The 22,326-nt window shown below is 50.3% G+C and overlaps 1 protein-coding gene across 1 annotated transcript in view; it reads right to left on the reverse strand.

Annotated features, from left to right (window-relative positions):
* The window catches only part of SMC1B (structural maintenance of chromosomes 1B), a 1,336,696-nt gene that overhangs the window by 1,279,561 nt on the left and 34,809 nt on the right, over positions 1–22,326 (reverse strand). Inside the window, exon 2 of the mRNA XM_030213853.1 lies at positions 19,931–20,119. Coding sequence (XP_030069713.1) covers positions 19,931–20,119 — 189 coding nt within the window. The remainder of the gene's footprint in view (positions 1–19,930; positions 20,120–22,326) is intronic.

The following is a 22,326-nucleotide window of genomic DNA, read 5'->3' on the forward strand; positions in this document are numbered from 1 at the left end:
GAGGCAGATGCCATTCCCTTTGAAGGTAAGTGCCAAAACCAGAATTCTGTATATTCTTTCTTCTTTTTAGGCCTGTTACTAAGGGCTAGGCCTAAGGCCTGTACTGTTTGGTTCTCACAAGTTAGCCTACTAACTCAGCATCTTGTGTAACAATCATTGCCTTCTCAGGAGCTGAGAACTGATACTCATAACATTTGTTTGCAGCTGAGTATGTTTTTTCATATAAGGTGGATTGTAACCTTGATAGTTTACTAAGGGACTGAGGGACACAGTGAAGCCTACCAGTATGTTGCATTTGTGGAGAGAGACAGAGAGAGGACACAAGGGTATTGTTCTGACTGTGCACGCAGAACAGATAACTGACTAGCCAACAGGTACCGATTTTGCACGTGAACTCCCATCAGGAGAGACTGATAGAATACAGGAACAATCCATATATGGTAATCTAAACTACCCCAACTTGACATTTCGTCCTTTAGATTGTAAGCTCTTCTGAGCAGGGACTGTCCTTATTTGTTAATTTGTACAGCGCTGCGTAACCCTAGTAGCGCTCTAGAAAATGTTAAGTAGTGGTATAAGGCAACCTAATGGTGCTAGTTTATGGGAAAATCACATGATTTATGAGAAATGGAGGTGTTAGCTGAGCAGTCCTTGTCTTTCAGGATGCGCATTTGCTGACTGACAACCTGCTTCAGGGAGAGAACTATTGTTTGTATTTTTTTGGCTCTGTGATAATAAAGGTAATTACTGACTGCGCCTAACGGAGTCTAAGTTCTCTTTCTTATTTTTCCAGCTGTTGGGGCTGTAGTGCTTTCTCTCCCAGTGGGGGCTAAGGGACAGAAAAACACAATTCTTACACAGAGCTCTAAAGATAGAAGAAAATCCTTCACGTATCTCCTTAGCTGATTTTTTATTTATTACATTTATACTCCACATTTTCCTGTACAATTTCGAGGTCAATGTGATCACTTAAGGCACTGCAGTAAGGTTTTTGCAAGAAAACACCCTTGGCGCTCTTACATGAAAACGAAGGTAAAAGGCACAAAGCAGTGGTCAAACCGCAAAAAACCTTCAGAGAGATGAAAGATCAGAATACTATGGACCAAGACCAAGCTCCTTGCACCACTCGATCCCAACAATAAGCATCCTAGTCAACAGACTGGAATCTGAAATTATTATTAACCAGTTGGGAAATTAAAGACCGACACCTCAGTACAGAATGCGTTGTGCCAGAAACTCCAAGGATAAATCAAAGGTGTAGCTCTAGGAGAACAGCCACCACAGCAAGACCAGGGAACTCTAAGGGTCTCAAGTGAGCCCGAGGCTACTAGACTAAAATTATAGATGCCACCAATTCCACCATATGCATCTGGTCCCATGATTGATGCGTGTGGCACAGAGGCAATGGCATATAGAAAAGAATTGGAATACTTCCTGAACCCACAGAAAAACTTAACAGTAAGTTAAAGACAATTCTCATACCTAAAAAGTGTAAGCCTCAAAAGGCAACTAGCTTGACACTGACCCCTCAGCCAACAGATTGGTCATATAGCACCTTAGGTTGCCAGTCTTAATAAGCACCGGCTCAGACCAACCAGGACCCCATATGAATGCATTCCGAATCTCTCTCATGCATTAAATTGTGCAACCAATAACAACTCTGAATAAGCTTAGGTAGAAGTTTCCCATGGACAGGAGAATGCGTCAGACAAGCAAAAAGAAAATCAAGCAGCTCAAAAGGAAACATGTAGGCAAGCCTGTTGAGAATTAGCGATGTTAAAATCTCTCTCTGACACACAGCCACTCAAAGGAAACAATGTAGGCAAGCCTTTTGAGAATTAGCGATGTTAAAATCTCTCTCTGACACACAGCCACTGTTATTGAACAAAAGTTTCAATTTTGAAATAACAGAAATAAATTCTGCTTCTCCAGATGGTTTTGGAAGCAATTTTGCTGCTCCTCGATCTAGAAAGAACTGTAGCATAGTATGCACAACCATCACCAGGATGAGGAAAACAATGGCCATAAGTGTACATTCATGCAAAGGAACACAGCCAGAACACAGCAGTCTGCAACAAGGAGGTGTCCACACCAGTCAAAACTTCTGTCCAAAAGACTAATAGTCCTCTGGAAGGAAGGCAGCTGCTGGAATAGTATTGCTCTTGGCCTCTGAATTTAGATCAACAATGACCAATACTGGGAGAAGAAGGGATCTAAGATAAGGAAGGACTTCCCATTAGTACATTCAGCCAGCCTCTGAATTTTGGTCCCTAAAGTTCTAGGACTTCTTCAAAAGATAATTAACTTGTTGTGGTGAGATTGTCATATCTGTACAGGGTTCCTGAGAAAACTGAAATATCAAGGCACTGTCTTCAACTTACCAAGCAATATGGAGGCTCCAACCAAAGGAGATCCCAGCATTTATTTATTTATTTGTAGCATTTGTATCCCACATTTTCCCACCAATTGCAGGCTCATGTGGCTTACATTTTGCCGTAGTGGCGATTGCCATTTCCGGTCAGTAGAATTACAAATGGTATTTCATTCAAGTGCGTACATACATGATAGAGGAATACATTAAGGTATTGCAAATAGATTCTTAAGTAATAGATTAGAATGTAACATATGTTGGGTCATCATTTATAGAAAGATCATTTTCAACATTAGGGTAGAAGTGGTAACATTTGTACATTAAAAGCAGTGAGGCTAGCCAGTCAGGTGATTAGAGATCGGTTCTGTCTCGTTCCTGATCTGTCTTATTGTTTAGTAATTATGATGGTTGTTTGTGCTATGCCTTCTTGAATAGGTCAGTTTTCAGTAGCCTTCAGAAGCTAGCCAGATCTTGCATTGTTTTTATGGCCTTTGGTAATGCGTTCCATAATTGCGTACAAATGTAGGAGAAGCTGGTGGCGTATGTGGACTTGTATTTGAGTCCTTTACAGTTGGGGTAGTGGAGGTTGAGGAATGTGCGTGCTGATCTTTTTGCGTTCCTAGTAGGTAGGTCTATAAGGTCTGACATGTAGGCCGGGGCTTCCCCCTGTATAATTTTGTGGACCAGGGTGCAGACTTTGAATGCGATTCGTTCTTTTAATGGAAGCCAATGTAGTTTTTCTCTTAGGGATTTGACGCTTTCGTATTTTGCTTTCCCAAATATGAGTCTGGCTGCTGTGTTTTGAGCGGTTTGAAGCTTCTTAATGATTTGTTCTTTCCATCCGGCATAGATGGCATTACAATAGTCTAGGTGGCTTAGCACCATTGATTGTACCAGGCTGCGGAATATTTCCCTTGGGAAGTAAGGTTTGATCCTTTTAAGTTTCCACATTGTGTGGAACATTTTCTTTGCTGTATTTTTCGCGTGGTTTTCAAGTGTGAGATTGCGGTCGATTGTAACTCCCTGAATTTTCAGACTGTCAGAGACCGGAAGAGTGTAGTCTGGAGTGTTTATGGTGTTGTGTTTATGTGAAGATAGGATGAGACATTGTGTCTTTTCTGCGTTTAGTTTAATTGGAATGCATCCGCCCATGAATTCATTATTTGGAGGCTGTGTTGGATTTCCTTCCTTTGTGATTTCGGTTAGATCATGTTTGAACGGGATGTATATTGTGACATCATCTGCATAGATGTACGGGTTGAGTCCTTGGTTGGATACGATTTGGCTAAGGTGTCATCATTAAGTTAAATAAGGTTGGTGAGAGTGGTGATCCTTGTGGTACTCCGCATTCGGGTTTCCATGGTGTTGACGTTTTTCATTTAGAAATCACTTGATAGGTTCTTGTTTCTAGGAAGCCTGGAAACCATCTTAGTACGTTCCTCTGATCCGAAGTAGTCTAGGTGTTCGAGAGTATTTGGTGGCTGATCATATCGAACGCGCTGGACATGTCAAACTGTAGGAGCAGCACATTATTTCCGGTTGCAATTGTTTGAATTTTGGTTTATGAGAGTGGTAATCACTGTTTCTGTGTTGTGGTGGATCTAAATCCTGACTGTGATTCATGTAATATTGTGAATTTGTTTAGGTAGTTGGTAAGATTTTTGGTAACCATACTTTCCATTAGTTTGACAATCAGGGGGATGGATACTACTGGTCGATAGTTGGTTGTTTAATTTTTTCTTTAAGTCTTTGGGTATCGGTGTGAGTAGTATGTTTCCTTTGTCCTTGGGGAAAGTCCGTGTTGTAGCAAGTAGTTCAGGTGTGACGTAAGTTCTGTTATAAAGCGTTTGGGGGCGGTCCTTATTAGATTGCTGGGGCAGATGTCCAATTTGGAGTAGGTTTTAGAAAATTTGTTGATTGCTTGAGTGATGGTTTCTTCGGTTAGTAGATCAAAGTTGATCCAGATTCGATCTGCTGGGTATTCATCAGGAGTTGGGTCCAAGCAATCCATAAATTTTCATGATCAGTAGTGTTTAAGTGGTAACGTGGGATCGCAGTTTTATAATTTTCTCATTGAAGTTTTTGGCAAGGGTTGTCTGCCGATGGGGTGTCTGTGCTGGTTGTGGTACTTGGTGTGGTGTCTATTAGTTTATTCACGAGTTGGTATAGTTTATGTGCGCTCTTTGTAATCCCGGCCCTATTTTGTTTTTGTAGTATGCTCTTTAGTTTGTCTTATTGTGTATTTGTATTATCGCTTACCTCTATCATGCAAGATTCTCCAGCAGTTAACCTGTACACAGATGTTAGGTCCTGCACAGGAATGTTCAAGACCTCTCTCCTCTGCCTACAGTTACCTACAGTTAGGTCAATATGGCCCCACCTAGAGAATCTGGAGCCAAATGGGTACAGCTATCTGGAACAAGAAGAACTGACGAAAACAAAGGTAAAATTATGTATCATACCTGATATTTTCTTTCCATTAATCATAGCTGATCAATCCATAGACTTGGTGGGTTGTGTCCATCTACCAGCAGGTGGAGATAGAGAGCAATCCCTTTTGCCTCCCTATATGTGGTCATGTGCTTGCCGGAAACCTCCTTAGTATGTCGATATCAAAGCTCCATCCGCAGGACTCAGCACTTAGAGAATTACACCCACAAAGGGACACTCTGCCCAGCTCACCACTGCCGAAACGGGGGAGGGGAATTAACCCAGCTCATCCCCACACAAGTGGGGGAGGGGAATCCGTCCAGCTCATCCCCGCGGAGCGGGGGAGGGACACCACCCTGCCGATGCGGGGGGATCTGGCTTATCCTGCAACCGTGGGAGGAACTGACTGACCCTAACACCGCCGAAGCGGGAGGGGTACAAAGCTGCCCTACAGCCGCACGAAGCGGGAGGGAGCGCCGGCAGAATTTAGGTCTCAATCCAGCCCCGTAAAACGGAGGGGAGAGGAATGCAGCAGCTCACTGTAACACAAACTCATCTCAACTCTTGAAGAATCCAATTGAAAAAACTTGAACACGAAGTCCTCCTGAACAGGAAACTGAAGACTAACCTATGAACCTGAAATGCAACCAGAATATAAACAGTACAGATATCTGGGAGGGGCTATGGATTGATCAGCTATGATTATGGAAAGAAAATTATCAGGTATGATACATAATTTTACCTTCCATATCATCATGCTGATCAATCCATAGACTGGTGGGATGTACCGAAGCAGTGCTCACCCAGGGCGGGACATTGAAATCCCTGACCGCAACACTAAAGCTCCAAACCAGGCCTCCGCCCGAGCAGCCACAGTCAAGCCGATAATGCCTGGAGAAGGTATGGCTGATGCCCAGTTGCCGCCTTGCAAATCTCTTCCAAGGAGACGGACCCGGCCTCTGCCATCGAGGCCGCCTGAGCTCTAGTGGAGTGAGCCTTCAGCTGGATAGGCGGCACCTTCCCCGCGGCCACATAAGCCGCTGCAATGGCTTTCCTTGACCCATCTTGCCACTGTAGGCTTAGCAGCCTGCAGACCCTTACGAGGACCTGCAAACAGGACAAACAGATGATCCGACTTCCGGAAATCATTGGTCACTTCCAAGTATCTCATGATGACTCGTCTCACATCTAGATATTTGAGAGCAGAGTACTCCTCTGGCTAGTCCTCCCTACGAAAGGATGGGAGACAGAGCTGCTGATTCACATGGAAGCGAGAAACAATCTTGGGCAGGAAGGAAGGCACTGTGCGAATAGACACTCCTGCCTCAGTGAACTGCAGAAAAGGCTCTCGACATGATAGCGCCTGGAGCTCGGAAACTCTTCTGGCTGAAGTGATAGCCACCAAAAAGACTGCTTTCAACGTCAGGTCTTTCAGAGATGCCCTCGACAAGGGTTCAAAAGGCGGCTTCTGCAAGGCTCTTAGCACCAGGTTGAGATTCCACGCAGGCACCACTGAGTGCAGAGGAGGGCGCAGGTGATTAACTCCCTTGAGAAAACGCACCACATCTGGCTGCGAAGCCAGTGAAGCACCCTTCAGGCGGCCCCTGAAGCAAGCCAGAGCCGCTAACTGGACTTAAGGGAACTGAGCGACAGGCCTTCCTCCAGACCTTCTTGCAGGAACGCCAACACTGGAAGAAATTGGAGCAGTGAAGGGAGAAAGTGAGCCTGCTTCACACCAACGCTGCAAAGGTACGCCAAACCCTGACGTAAGCAGTAGAAGTAGAGCGCTTCTCCTCGCTCTCAGCATAGTGGCGATGACCTTGTCTGAGAAGCCCTTCTTCCTCAGACACCGCCGCTCAATAGCCAGGCCAGTAAGACCAAAGGGGGAGGGATCCTCCATCACCACGGGACCCTGATGCAACAGGCCCTGCTCCACTGGCAGTCGCAGAGGTCGTCCACTGAGAGCCTGATCAAGTCCCGCATACCAGGGACGTCTGGGCCAGTCCGGACCCACCAGGATTATCCGCCCGGATGCTTACCACCCGGTCTAGTACCCCTGCCCAACATGGGCCGGGCGGGAACACATAGAGAAGCTCCTGTGTCGGCCACTGTTGAGAAGAGCATCTACTCCCAGAGATCGAGGGTCCCGTCCTCTGCTGAAAAAGCGCGGCACTTGGCAATTGGCCGATGACGCCATCAGATCTAGGCTCGGCTGGCCCCAGCGCTTCGTGATTTCCAAGAACGCCTGAGCCGATAACTGCCACTCTCCGGGATCCAAGGTAATGGCGACTGAGAAATTCCGCCTTGACATTCATGACTCCGGCAATGTGGGCCGCCGACAGCTGTTCCAGGTTCGCTTCCCCCACTGGCATAGATTCATGGCCTCTTTGGCTAGAGGGGCGCTCTTGGTACCTCCCTGGCGGTTGACATAGGCCACAGCCATGGCATTGTCCGACAGGACCCGTACTGGCTTCAACGCAGTACCGGAGGAACTCCAAAAGCGCCAACCCGAATGGCTCTGAGTTCCAGGAGGTTGATAGACCACTTTGCCTCTGCAGGAGACCAGAGCCCCTGCGCTGTCCTTCCCAAGCAGTGGGCTCCCCAAAGAGGCGTCCGTCGTGACGACCAATCCACTCCGGGTCACAAGAGGCATTCCTGCAGACAACTTGTCTGTCCTCAGCCACCAGCTCAGCGCCATGCGCATTGCTGGGTCCAAGGGAAGGCGCACAGCATAATCCTCCGACACTGGAGTCCAGCGCTGCAGCAGAGAGTGTTGTAGTGGTCTCATATGAGTCCTGGCCCAGGGCACTACTTCCATCGTGGCCGTCATAGAGCCCAACAGCTGCACATAGTCCCAAGCCCGAAGAGGAGAGGCTACTAGGAACTGGTCCACCTGAGCCTGAAGCTTGACAATCCGATTGTCTGGCAGGAACACTCTGCCCACTTGGGTGTCGAATCGAACTCCCAGATACTCCAGGGACTGAGTCGGGCGCAGCTGGCTTTTCTCCCAGTTGATGATCCACCCCAGGGAGCTCAAAAGAGCAATCACCCGGTCCACAGCTTTGCCACACTCTGCATAAGAGGGGGCTCGGATCAACCAGTCGTCCAGATAAGGATGGACTTGTACTCCATCCTTTCGCAGGAAGGCCGCGATGACCACCATTACTTTGGAGAAGGTCCGCGGAGCAGTAGCCAACCCGAACGGGAGGGCTCTGAACTGGAAGTGTCGGCCCAGGACTGCAAAACGCAGAAAGCGTTGATGAGGAGGCCAGATGGGAATATGCAAGTACGCTTCCTTGATGTCCAAGGATGTCAGGAACTCCCCTGCCTTCACTGCCGCTATAACAGAGCGGAGAGTCTCCATGCGAAAGTGCCGAACTTTCAAGGGTCAACTTTGAGGTCGAGGATAGGCCGTACAGAACCTCCTTTCTTTTGGTACCACAAAGTAAATGGAGTAACGTCCCTTGCCAAGCTGATTTTCTGGCACCGGAACGACCGCACCCAGGCGGATCAGATTGTCCAAAGTCTGCTGCACTGCCACAGCTTTGACCGGAGACTTGCAGGGAGAGAGTACAAACCCGTCTCTTAAGGGTCGGCAGAACTCTAGCTTGTAGCCGTCTCTGATGACTTCCAGCACCCAAGCGTCTGAAGTTACCCTGGTCCACTCGCCCAGAAACGAGGACAGGCGTCCTCCAATCTGCACTGGGCCATGGACCAGGGCCACGTCATTGGGTACGAGACCCTGGGGGAGGACCGGAGGGCGCACCTCCGGGACGGCGGTCTCTGCGAAAGGAATGCTGCTTGGGGGAGAAGTTCCTTTTGAAGGAAGAGGGGGCAGAGGAGCCCAACTTGCCCGGGCGGTACCGACGGGCTTCCTGAAACCGTCCTCTGGAGTTACCGGGGCGAGCACTGGCCCGAGCCCTGACCTCTGGTAACCTCTTGCCCTTAGACGTGCCGAGATCGGTCACAATTTTGTCCAGCTCGACCCCAAAGAGCAGCTTGCCTTTAAAAGGCAACTTAGCCAGGCGGGACTTAGAGGCGTGGTCAGCAGACCAATGCTTCAGCCAAAGCCACCGCCGTGCAGAGACTGTCTGAGCCATACCTTTAGTCGAGGCTCTCAAGACATCATACAGCAAGTCTGCCAAATAAGCCAAGCCCGATTCCAGGGCCGGCCAATCAGCCCTCAAGGAAGGATCCGAGGGGGAAGCCCGCTGCACAATCGTCAGGCACGCCCTGGCCACATAGGAGCCGCAAACTGAGGCCTGCAAACTTAAAGCAGCCGCCTCGAAGGACGACCTTAAGGCCGCCTCCTATCTTCCGTCTTGGGCGTCCTTTAGGGCCGTGCCACCTTCCACCGGCAACGCCGTTTTCTTAGTCACCGCAGTGATTAAAGAATCCACGGTAGGCCAAAGAAAGGCCTCCCGTTCACTTTCAGGCAGAGGATAGAGGCGGGACATAGCCCTAGCCACTTTGAGGCTCGCTTCCGGGACATCCCATTGAGCCGAAATCAAGGTGTGCATGGCATCATGCACGTGGAAGGTTCTAGGCGGGCGCTTCGTCCCCAGCATAATGGCGGAGCCAACAGGGGCTGAGGGAGAGACGTCCTCCGGAGAGGAAATCTTCAAAATGCTCATGGCCTGCACTAACAAGTTGGGCAAGTCCTCTGAGCGAAAGATCCGCGCTGCAGAGGGGTCATCCGCTCCATCCGAGCGGGAATCCGTCTCCTCCAAGGAATCCCCAAAGCACCGTTGGGAGAACTCAGATACACTGCCCACATCTACATCAGAGGAGACAGAGTCCTCTAAGGCCTGGAAATCCACCAGAGGGCGTTTACTTCCGTGGGCCTCAACCCCTTTATCGGACAAGGGAACAGGGGCAGCGTTTTGCATAAGGAAGGCCTGATGCAGCAGCAAAATGAACTCGGGGGAGAAACCCCCCAGACTGTGCACTTCAGCAGCCTGGGCCACAGCCCTAGACGCACCCTCAACCGGCGCTCGCAAGAGCGGGGGAGAAACATGCTGCGCATCCAAAATGGCTTCCGGCGCGACACTCCGCGAAGGAGCCGCGCGGGAAGAACGGCGCTTAACTTTGGCCGCTTTTTTGCCGTCGTCCAAATCAAGGGCGGCCATAGCATTAACTTCTCCCACCTCAAGGGCGGCCCAAGAAGAAGCCGTCCGAGCAGAGTGGCCGGCCAAGATGGCGGAGGCGAGCAGCGGGGGATGGGCGTTTATGGCGGGAAAAACCGCCGCACCGGAGGAAGAACCGGGACACTGACCGGCCTCCAAACTGACACCCAAAAAGGGCGAATCAGACTTTAAGACCCCGCATCCCCGCTAGAAGCGCACACGCGGTCCGGGGAGCGATTCTTTGTGCCCTCGCCCTCCGACGCCATAGGCCATGTGGAGACCGATCGGGGAACCCCCTACCTGCTTCTCGCCACGTGGAGACCGATCGGGGAACCCCCTACCTGCTTCTCGCTCCGAGCTGTAACGAACTGGTGTCCCAGTGAGTAGCTGCAATAAACGTTGAAATAAACGCCCTTAAGGACATCCAAAAAATTTTTTTTTTTTTAAACAGAGCCAGCGGGAGGGGGGAGAAAAGGAGGGACCTGGCGCCACCAGGTTTGCACTTGCTCAAGAAGAGCCCTCAACAAAACCTAAAAATTAGGCTTGGAGACCTAGCCAGAGCTGCTGCTGTGTGTGACCACCACCTGCTGAGATAGAGAACATACTGAGGAGTTTCCGGCAGCACATGACCACATATAGGGAGGCAAAAGGATTGCTCTCTATCTCCACCTCCTGGTAGATGGACACAACCCACCAGTCTATGGATTGATCAGCATGATGATATGGAACTATTGTTTAAACTGAAATTGAAACCTTTCTACTATGGGAGGCTCTTGAATGCTATGCTACTCTCTAATTATGGTTTTCCCATAACATCCCCTGCCCCCCCAGGAGACCAAACACCTTATTCTTCTCTTCATCAGGAAGAGAATATAAAACTCCTGGCCTTGTCCACTTAAAGGTTAGAATTAGGTATCACAGCCCAAAGAGAGCCCATCTCTAGCTGTATCAGAAAGCACTTCGGGGGGAAGGGAGAGCTATGACTATTCAGGAATATAGGATCCTCCTACAGATTAACATCTCTCACTGCCGGTTCAACAGCTACCTGGGAGATCAAGCCTTAGAAAAAAGGGTCACTAGCTTTTCTCTCCTACACAATCTCACCGAGGCACTATTCCTATCTGAGAGACAAGGTGCAGAGAAGGGTGACAAAGATGATACAGGGGATGGGACGGCTTCACTATCAGGATAGGCTGAAGAGGCTGGGGCTCTTCAGCTTGGAGAAAAGGCGGCTGAGGGGAGATATGATAGAGGTCTATAAGATAATGAGTGGAAAGGAACGAGTCGATGTGGAGCGTCTGTTTACGCTTTCCAAAAATACTAGGACAAGGGGGCATGCAATGAAGCTGCAGTGTGGTAAATTTAAAATGAATCGGAGGAAATGTTTCTTCACTCAACGTGTAATTAAACTCTGGAATTTGCTGCTGGAAAAGGTGGTTAAGGCGGTTAACTTAGCGGACTTCAAAAAAGGGTTAGACAGCTTCCTGGAGGAAAAAGCCATAGAACGTTATTGAATGGATGAGGGAACACAGTATTTCTAGTATTGGCGGGAGAAATTGCTTATTCTTTTGGCCGTTGTCGGTGACAGGGTGCTGGGCTCAATGGACCCTTGGTCTGTCCCAGCATGGCGATGCTTATTTACTTATGTACTTGAAGCCTGTTAATAAACTAGACCATTATTTATGTTTCAGTGATGCAGATCACGATATTTCGATTTTTTTGGAAAAGCAAATATGCTGGCCACAACAGGCAAAATTTGAATGGGGGATCCTGTACATTACTACTACCAGCTCATCTTCTGAGAAAATATCTTGAAGGACTGTAGAAGACAGGAGAGCTAGACTGAATCCTAAGACTGTTGATAATTATTCATCCACAGATTTAAAAATCATAACAGTGCTTCACAGGGCATATTTCTCCCCCACTAGGGAATATAGAATGGGTTGTGTTTTGTACCCCTAGACATTTTAACAGGGTCAATTAGGATTTCTTGGGGTAGAAGTCAGCTATTGTTGGGGTTGGAAGGGTTGAGGGTGGCTGGGGGGGAGGGGCTGTTACAGTTGCTCACTCATTGTTATTGTTTTCTATTTGTGATTTACAAACAGTTGCAGAGCATATTGTTCCTTTTTATCTACTACAAAGTGAATGATACATACCTGTAGCAGGTGTTCTCCGAGGACAGCAGGCTGATTGTTCTCACGACTGGGTGACGCCGCGGCAGCCCCCACCAACCGGAAGAAGCTTCGCGGGCGGTCCGCACGCGGGGCACGCCCACCGCGCATGCGCGGCCGTCTTCCCGCTCGTGCGTGACCGTTCCCGCCAGTTGAATGACAAGCAAGAAAACAACATGAAAACGCAACTCCAAAGGGGAGGAGGGAGGGTAGGTGAGAACAATCAGCCTGCTGTCCTCGGAGAACACCTGCTACAGGTATGTATCATTCACTTTCTCCGAGGACAAGCAGGCTGCTTGTTCTCACGACTGGGGTATCCCTAGCTCTCAGGCTCACTCAAAACAAGAACCCAGGTCAATTGAACCTCGCAACGGCGAGGGTATAACAGAAATTGACCTACGAAGAACAACTAACTGAGAGTGCAGCCTGACCAGAATAAATTCGGGTCCTGGAGGGTGGAGTTGGATTTACACCCCAAACAGATTCTGCAGCACCGACTGCCCGAACCGACTGTCGCGTCGGGTATCCTGCTGGAGGCAGTAATGTGATGTGAATGTGTGGACAGATGACCACGTCGCAGCTTTGCAAATTTCTTCAATAGTGGCTGACTTCAAGTGGGCCACTGACGCTGCCATGGCTCTAACACTATGAGCCGTGACATGACCCTCAAGAGCCAGCCCAGCCTGGGCGTAAGTGAAGGAAATGCAATCTGCTAGCCTGTTAGGGTCAAAAGAAATAAACAATTGGGCGGACTGTCTGTGGGGCTGCGTCCGCTCCAAGTAGAAGGCCAATGCTCTCTTGCAGTCCAATGTGTGCAACTGACGTTCAGCAGGGCGGGTATGTGGCCTGGGGAAGAATGTTGGCAAGACAATTGACTGGTTAAGATGGAACTCCGACACCACCTTCGGCAGGAACTTTGGGTGGGTGCGGAGCACTACTCTGTTGTGATGAAATTTGGTATATGGAGCATGAGCTACTAGGGCTTGAAGCTCACTGACCCTACGAGCTGAAGTAACTGCCACCAAGAAAATGACCTTCCAGGTCAAGTACTTCAGATGGCAGGCATTCAGTGGCTCAAAAGGAGGTTTCATCAGCTGGGTGAGGACGACGTTGAGATCCCATGACACTGCAGGAGGCTTGATAGGGGGCTTTGACAAAAGCAAGCCTCTCATGAATCGAACGACTAAAGGCTCTCCAGAGATGGCTTTACCTTCCACACGATAATGGTAAGCACTAATCGCACTAAGGTGATTCCTTACTGAGTTGGTTTTGAGGCCAGACTCCGATAACTGCAGAAGGTATTCAAGCAGGTTCTGTGCAGGGCAAGAACGAGGTTCTAGGGCCTTGCTCTCACACCAAACGACAAACCTCCTCCACTTGAAAAAGTAACTCTTTTTAGTGGAATCCTTCCTAGAGGCAAGCAAGACACGGGAGACACCCTCAGACAGACCCAACGCAGTGAAGTCTACGCCCTCAACATCCAGGCCGTGAGAGCCAGGGACTGAAGGTTGGGGTGCAGCAACGCTCCGTCGTTCTGCGAGATGAGAGTCGGAAAACACTCCAATCTCCACGGTTCTTCTGAGGACAACTCCAGAAGAAGAGGGAACCAGATCTGACGGGGCCAAAAGGGCGCTATCAGAATCATGGTGCCGTGGTCTTGCTTGAGCTTCAGTAAGATCTTCCCCACCAAAGGTATGGGAGGATAAGCATACAGGAGGCCGGTCCCCCAATGGAGGAGAAAGGCATCCGACGCCAGTCTGCCGTGGGCCTGTAGTCTGGAACAGAACAGAGGCAGCTTGTGGTTCGTCTGAGAGGCGAAAAGGTCCACCGAGGGGGTGCCCCACTCTCGGAAGATCTTGCGTACCACTCTGGAATGAAGCGACCACTCGTGCGGTTGCATGACTCTGCTCAGTCTGTCGGCCAGACTGTTGTTTACACCTGCCAGGTATGTGGCTTGGAGGAGCATGCCGAACTGGCAAGCCCACCGCCACATGCCGACGGCTTCCTGACAAAAGGGGCGAGATCCGGTGCCCCCCTGCTTGTTGGTGTAATACATTGCAACCTGATTGTTTGTCCGAATTTGAATAATTTGGTAGGACAGCCGGTCTCTGAAAGCCTTCAGTGCGTTCCAGATCGCTCGGAGCTCCAGGAGGTTTGATCCTGCAGATCCTTTTCCTGGAGGGACCACAGACCCTGGGTGTGAAGCCCATCGACATGAGCTCCCCACCCCAGGCGAGATGCATCCGTCGTCAGCACTTTCGTGGGCTGCGGAATTTGGAATGGACGTCCCAGGGTCAAATTGGTCCGTATGGGTCCACCAGAGCAAGTGAAGTGCGGCAACTGGTGGAGAGGCGGATGACATCTTCTAGATTCCCGGTGGCTTGAACCCACTGGGAAGCTAGGGTCCATTGAGCAGATCTCATGTGAAGACGAGCCATGGGAGTCACATGGACTGTGGAGGCCATATGACCCAGAAGTCTCAACATCTGCCGAGCTGTGACCTGCTGAGATGCTCTGGTCTGCGAAGCCAGGGACAAGAGGTTGTTGGCCCTCGCTTCGGGAAGGAAGGCCTGAGCCGTCTGGGTATTCAGCAGAGCTCCTATGAATTCCAGAGACTGGGTTTGGCTGGAGATGGGACTTGTGGTAATTATCACAAACCCCAGCAGCTCCAGGAGTTGAATAGTGCACTGCATGGACCGGAGGGCTCCTGCCTCCGAGGTGTTCTTGACCAGCCAATCGTCGAGATACGGGAACACGTGCACTCCCAGCTTGCGAAGGTACGCCGCTACCACCACGAGGCACTTTGTAAACACTCGTGGGGCAGAGGCGAGCCCAAAGGGCAGCACACAATACTGAAAGTGCCGTGCGCCCAGGCGGAATCTGAAATACTGTCTGTGAGCTGGCAGTATCGGGATGTGAGTGTATGCGTCCTTCAAATCCAGGGAACATAGCCAATCGTTTTTCTGAATCATTGGCAGAAGGGTGCCCAAGGAAAGCATCCTGAACTTTTCTTTGACCAGGAATTTGTTCAGGCCGCTCAGGTCTAGGATGGGACGCATCCCCCCTGTTTTCTTTTCCACAAGGAAGTACCTGGAATAGAATCCCTGCCCTTCTTGCCCGGGTGGTACGGGCTCGACCGCATTGGCGCTGAGAAGGGCGGAGAGTTCCTCTGCAAGTACCTGCTTGTGATGGGAGCTGAAGGATTGAGCTCCCGGAGGACAATTTGGTGGCAGGGAGGCCAAATTCAGGGCGTATCCGCACCGCACTATTTGGAGAACACACTGATTGGAGGTTATGAGAGGCCACCTTTGGTGAAAAAATTTTAACCTCCCTCCGACCGGCAGATCGTCCGGTACGGACACTTTGAGGGCGGCTATGTTCCGTGGATCCAGTCAAAAGCCCGTCCCCGGCTTTTGCTGTGGAGGCGCAGGGGGCTGCTTAGGGCGCACGCTGTTGACGAGAACGAGGCGCGCTGGGGCTGTCCCTGTGCCTGACGCGGCCTTCGGGCCGGCTGGGTGTACCTACGCCTCGCAAAGAATAGGGCACAGCCTGCCGGGCCCGGGAAAAACGTCCACCTGCTGAGGTGGATGCTGAAGGCGCCCGGTGGGAGAGCTGTCGAGGGCGGTTTCCCGCTGATGCAGTTGGTCCACCAGCTGCTCGACCTTCTCAACAAAAATGTTATCCCCCCCGGCAAGGGACATCGGCCAATCTCTGCTGGGTGCGGTTGTCCAGGTCAGAGGCGCGCAGCCATGAGAGCCTGCGCATCACTATACCTTGGGCCGCAGCACGAGATGCCACATCACAGGTGTCATAGATACCCCTGGACAGGAACTTTCTGCACGCCTTCAGCTGCCTGACCACCTCCTGATAAGGCCTGGACTGCTCCGGCGGGAGCTTATCGACCAGGTCCGCCAGCTGCTTCACATTGTTCCGCATGTGGATGCTCGTATAGAGCTGGTATGACTGGATGCGGGTCACGAGCATGGAGGATTGGTAGGCCTTCCTCCCAAACAAGTCCAGAGTGCGAGACTCCCGCCCCGGGGGCGCCGAGGCGGTATCCCTCGAACTCCGTGCCCTCTTGAGAGCAGAATCCACGACCGCCGAGTCATGGGGCAATTGGGGCCGCATTAACTCTGGGTCCGAGTGGATCCTGTACTGGGACTCTGCTTTCTTGGGGATGGTGGGATTAGATAATGGTCGCATCCAGTTCCGAAGCAGTGTCTCCTTGAGGACATTGTGCAGCGGCACTGTGGTGGACTCTCTAGGTGGTGATGGATAGTCGAGGACCTCGAGCATCTCAGCCCTCGGCTCATCCACAGAGACCACGGGAAAGGGAATGCAAATAGAGATATCCCGCACAAAGGAGGCAAAAGAGAGACTCTCAGGAGGCGAGAGCTTCCTCTCTGGTGAAGGCGTGGGGTCCGAGGGAAGACCCGCAAACTCCTCGGAGGAGAAATATCTGGGGTCCTCCTCTTCCCCCCACGAGGCCTCTTCCTCGGTATCCGACATAAGCTCATGTAGCTGAGTCCTGAACCGGGCCCGGCTCGACGTCGAGGCACCGAGGCCTCGATGTTGTCGAGCGGTGGACTCCCGCGTCGGCAGGGACGAAGCTCCCTCCATCGACGGGGACTCCACCTGCGTGGCGGTCGAGACCTGCGCCGCAAGCGGCGGCGGCGTCGACTCGGCCCCTCGGCACCGGGCTTAGAGCTCGCCGGCGCCACAGTCATCGGCGCCGGCACAGCCTGGCGCATCAGCCCTTCCAGGATCCCCGGAAGGATGGCTCGGAGGCACTCGTCCAGGCCCGCTGTCGGGAAAGACGTGGGGGCCGGTAGAGGCATCGGTGCCGGAAGTTGCACGGGTCCAGGAGACTGCACCGAAGTGCTGGGACCCTGACGTGGCGGTACCTCCACCACCGAGGGGGACCTCTCCTCTCGACGCGGACGCTTCGGCGTCGACTCCTCTCCGGTACCGAGAGCCGGATGCGTCGAGGGCAACCGGTGACGGTGCTTCTTTGCCTTCTTACGGTGCCCGTCACCGGTGCCGGGTGGTATGGAGGAGGAGGAGGTCGATCCCCCTCGGTCCCGAGGAACCGGGTCAGACAGGGTTCGGTCCTGAGGGCCACGGGCTGAAGGAGTGACCGGGGCCGACTGCCCACGCGGTCTCTCACCTCTACCCTCACCGGAGGACCGGCGGGCCGACAGGACCTGTTCTCCTGGGGTCGATGCCATCGATGCCGATTTTTCGGGCATCGATATCGGTACCGAAGGACCGGGCGTCGATGTCGAGGGGCCGGCGCAAGTTCCAAAAAGACAGTCCCGCAGAACTTGCCTCGCAACCTGAGTCCGTTTCCGGAGACCGAGACACAGAGAACACGACTTGATATTGTGCTCCGGCCCGAGGCACTGGAGGCACCAAGCGTGGGTGTCGGTCTGCGAGATCGGCCGGCCGCACCGACCACACTTCTTAAATCCACTCGGGACCTTCGAGGACATCGACGGAAAAATCGCGTCGGCGAAGTTAAAGTCATCGATGGTGGCGGAAATCACACCTCGAAAAAATAAATCGATCGCGCGGCCACAAGGCCGCAACGCGACGCCCTCGCTAGAAACGAGGGAAAAAGGAGCGCGTGCTCTTTTTTTTTTTTTTTTGAAGAAAAGAAAACTGGAGCGCGCGGCAACCGAATAAAACGAAAAATTAAACAAAATCGCGTAAACGCGACGGTCTTTCCGGGGCTGCGAAGGGAGAGCGGCGACGGCACGACTCTCCCCAGGCGCGGAAAAGAAAAGACTGGCGGGAACGGTCACGCACGAGCGGGAAGACGGCCGCGCATGCGCGGTGGGCGTGCCTCGCGTGCGGACCGCCCGCGAAGCTTCTTCCGGTTGGTGGGGGCTGCCGCGGACGTCACCCAGTCGTGAGAACAAGCAGCCTGCTTGTCCTCGGAGAATAAAACTCACCCTCAACGTTCTGAAGACAACGTTCTGAAGTCACTCAGTCACTCCCTGAAGGGTTCATGGATTCATGGTGGTGAAGCCACAACACTGACCATGTCTCTCTGCCCCACCCTCGCATGACGGACCAATCAGAAAAAACACCCTCAACATTCTGAAACACAAAGGACCATCACAACACTGTTCCCAGGCAACACTAGGCAACGTAAGACGGACCAATCAGAGGAAACTACGTGACAATAAGGGAGGAGCATTCCCCAGCAGAATGGCTCATTATCTGTGCAGCATGGAGAGCACAGAACCACCGCTGGAACGATAAAAGAATATTCCTGCTGTGGGTATGTGTAAAAATAGACCGGGGGGGGGGGGGGGGGGGGGGAATTTTTAAATGCCTAATGCCAGTACTGAAGAGTGCCAGAGGGCCTATAGCGAAGACTATATTTGGGATCGCTTGACATGGAGTCGCAGGAGCCGGAAAACAATGTGCCCGTCACCATCTGGGACGTGGGCGAACAGGACAAGCTGCGGCCCAGCTGGAAGGATTACCCGCGACCCAGCCAGCAGCAAACAGCGACCAAGGAAGGGGGAGGAGTACTCCTTCCCTACCTAGGAATCGCTGGAGACTGCCAAACTAACGAAACAACCGCACACCGACGCACCACCTCAATCATTCGAAAGGCATCCACTCTTTCTTCAACAGAAATGCAAACTAATAATACAAAACAAATACATGGTTTCTCAGGCGGCTGCAGGTAACTCCCCACCCCCTTCCTCTTTCCCTTTTGCCGAAGCGGCCAAGGACGTGCCCAACCATCCCCAGCCTCAGGCAAGCTGTCTCCCACCTCGGGGATTCCCCGAGCACCCGGAAAAAGACGGCGCTGATTCTTGCAGCGTATAAATGTTCCAGCATTCCCCTGCAGCCGGCCTGAAATGGACCAAACATACCGGATCACCCCCCGACGGCCCGAGACCGTGCTCTTCTCCCTTCCACCAACTTAAAACAACCATCCCCGTCCTCAGGCAAGCCGTCACCCACCTCCAGGATGCCCAGAACCCCAGCCCAATGGAAAAAAATTGCGCTGCTTCCAACAGCACATTTCTCTTCCAGCGTTCCCCTACAGCAGCCCTGAAATGGCCAAAAAATACCAACAGACAAAGAACGTGCTCCTCTACCTTCCGCCCATCTAAAACAAAACTGCTGCCTCAGCACAACACAACAAAAAAAAAAAAACCACCACTCAGCAAAGGCTGACCCCCCTACAACCACATTTACATTTCACCAACAGAAAGACCCCTCTCCACAAACCTACATGACAGACAAAACCACACACACACAATACAACAGAAACACACCCTCAAAGCCACACACCAATCCAACCCACTTTGCCAGCACAGCACAGCACATCCCACAACCCCCAAGCAAAAAACAAAACAAAAAAAGACACACATCAACAACCTGCACACACACCGCTCCCTCACACACTCACACAAAATAACTCTGTGACACATACACACACACACAAAAAAAGCCACATGCTAGCGCCCGTTTCATTGGTTTCGGAAACAGGCCTTTTTTACTAGTACTTTAATAAAAAGATTTAAATATAAACTCATAAGTATTCGAGGCTTCTGCAGATGAGGACAGAGCTCACAGGGAAGGGGCGGGGACAGGGACAAAACCTGCGGAGATGGAGCGGGGATGGAGACAGAATCTGCGGGGATGGAGAGGGGCCAAACTTTGTCCCCGTGTCATTCTCTCTACTATGAAGTCAACGGGAGCTAAAAGAATAAAAAATGTTTTACTAGCCGTCACCAGAGCTGGTCTCAAACCATTGAATTAATGAAAGAAAATATAGAAAAGAACCTGTGGATTTTTAAACTTACCAACAACAATTCTTGAAAATGACATTTCCTCTCCATCCTCTTCACTGTACACCATGCAAACACTAGCTGTAGAAGAAACTGGTTTTCCAATATTTGCACCATGAATAAGCTCTCGAACACTCTTCACTCTTAGGTTGGCTGTCTTTTCACCCATTACAAAACTAAGGGCATCCATTATATTGGACTTTCCTAAAAATAAAGGATCATTAATAAATTGCCATAAACCAGAAATGCAGGACTTCATATATTACATTTTATTTATGACATTTTCTTTTCCATAAGGAGAAAACCACTTATAAGAACGTAAGAGCAGCCATACTGGATCAGACCAATGGTCCATCTAGCCCAGCAGATGGCTTCCAGCAGTGGCCAATCCAGGTCACAAGTACCTAGCAGAAACCCAATTAGTAGCGCCATTCCATTCTAAGTACCTGGCAGAAACACAATTAGTAGCACCATTCCATGCTAAATAGCACCATTCCATGCTGCATCATCCTGTATCAGATAGTTTTACAGAAAAAGTATCAATGAAGAATATCAAATATTTAAATGGAGAGCATCATTTATCTATCTATGCAAGAAGCTGGATAGATCTACAGATGTACATAGAATGAGCATATTACACCAGACCTCAACAAAGGTGAAATGTGTTATCTGATAATTTCCTTTCCTTGAGTACTGCTACATCAATTCAGACAAATGGATTGTAGGACCAAAACCCTGCATACAGCACTACAATGAGCACTAGCCTACATCATTAACCTGACTTTTACAGACTTGGCCATTGTCAGCCCTAATGCAGAGCTTGGTACTGTGTAAGGCCTCGAGGACAATATGAAGCCATCCAGTCTGACAAAGGCAAAACATCTTTGATAAACTTTTGTTATTGTATTTATCAGCATTTGACGTCATTGCAAGGATATCAACCTGGCACCAAGACTTGGGGAGATGGTATAAAAATCCTTACCTTGACGGTGTTATCATCTAGTTGGCAAGTGAGCTGTTATCTGCCGGAACCTAGATAGCGGCCATCAGCTGGATCTGAGTCTGCCACCAAAATTAAGGCCCATTAAACTGTGGCATCACCTGCCTGCAAAGACTCTTACATGGCTGGGGGACTCCACCTGCTGCTCCCTGAGTTCCTAAATCCTGATCCATCATCATCAGTTCCTGTTCTGCCTACGGATCCAGTGTTCGTGAGTGATATCATCTGTCAGGTTGAACTGTTATCTCCTTAGTGCCTGTGAGTGCTTGGGGGTTAGACATCCTATTATTTCAGGATTAGGTTCAGTGTGCACTCTCTTAGTTCTTTAGACATGTACTTGTGACACTTTACCACCATTCTGAGGGGTTTTGCATAATTCATTGTCTCTGATTACATTTATTTGCTGCCAGTACTATAAAATAAATGCTGTACCTTTTTATAATAACATCTGAGCCTTTTGTCTATTACTCTCAGATAAGTGTAAATGTAAGTATAATTTTGGACAATTAGAATAAGGATCACAAGTGAGAGAGGTTTGTTTGTAAGATAACCAGAGTGCTAAGATAAATTATACCTATCACTCACTGCCAGGGTGGTCCCCTGGTCATATGTGCTTTGTCACCACAGGATTCAGTGATGTCATCACCTCTATAATTGGTGGTGCAGCCCTGCAATCAGCCAGTATACTACCAACAATGCTACTACTGGTCTCTTTATTACCTGTACTATTTGTGTTACCAGCAGGTGCAACTCTGTCCCTGGCCCCTGCCCAATTCCTGGCTCCGCCCTTGCAAGATGTACCAAGGTGACATCACTAATGCCTTATCTGAATGATTCCTCAGTGGCATTCGCACAGCGGGCACGTACCAAATGAGCCCACGGAGCAGAACGTGATCCTTGGGTGGGTTCCTCAGGGCAACTCCTGGTTGCAATGTGTTCTTCCTCTTTTCACAATGTCTTAACACATACTAGGCTCCTTTTACAAAGCAGCGCTACTGATTAAGGCGAGCTGAATGTGAAGAAGACCATAGGACTAGAATGGGTTTCTTCACATTCAGTGTACCACTAATCAGTAGTGCAGCTTTGTAAATGGAGCCGTTTGTCCCTTTGGTTTTGTTTTTTGTTGTTTTTTTCTTTGGTTGGCAGTGTACTGCTTTTTGTCCCATTCTGGTGCACTGAGGGCATCAGCTGGGTGCCCTGTTCTGCTACTACTTTTGCCCATTCGGGCACCCTTTCCATGGATATTTCACTTTTGATTTTTGACCACTTTTCCATCTCAATATTAAACTGCTCACAGGCTTCCTGCTCCAACTTGCCTTCTTGTTTCACTTATTAACTAATAGGTCAATTCGCACCAACACATCACTTGTTTTCAGTCTCATCCAGTCCCCCCTCAAAAAATCTGTGTTTT

Source organism: Microcaecilia unicolor, chromosome 9 (assembly GCF_901765095.1).
Source record: "Microcaecilia unicolor chromosome 9, aMicUni1.1, whole genome shotgun sequence".
Lineage (NCBI taxonomy): Eukaryota > Metazoa > Chordata > Amphibia > Gymnophiona > Siphonopidae > Microcaecilia > Microcaecilia unicolor.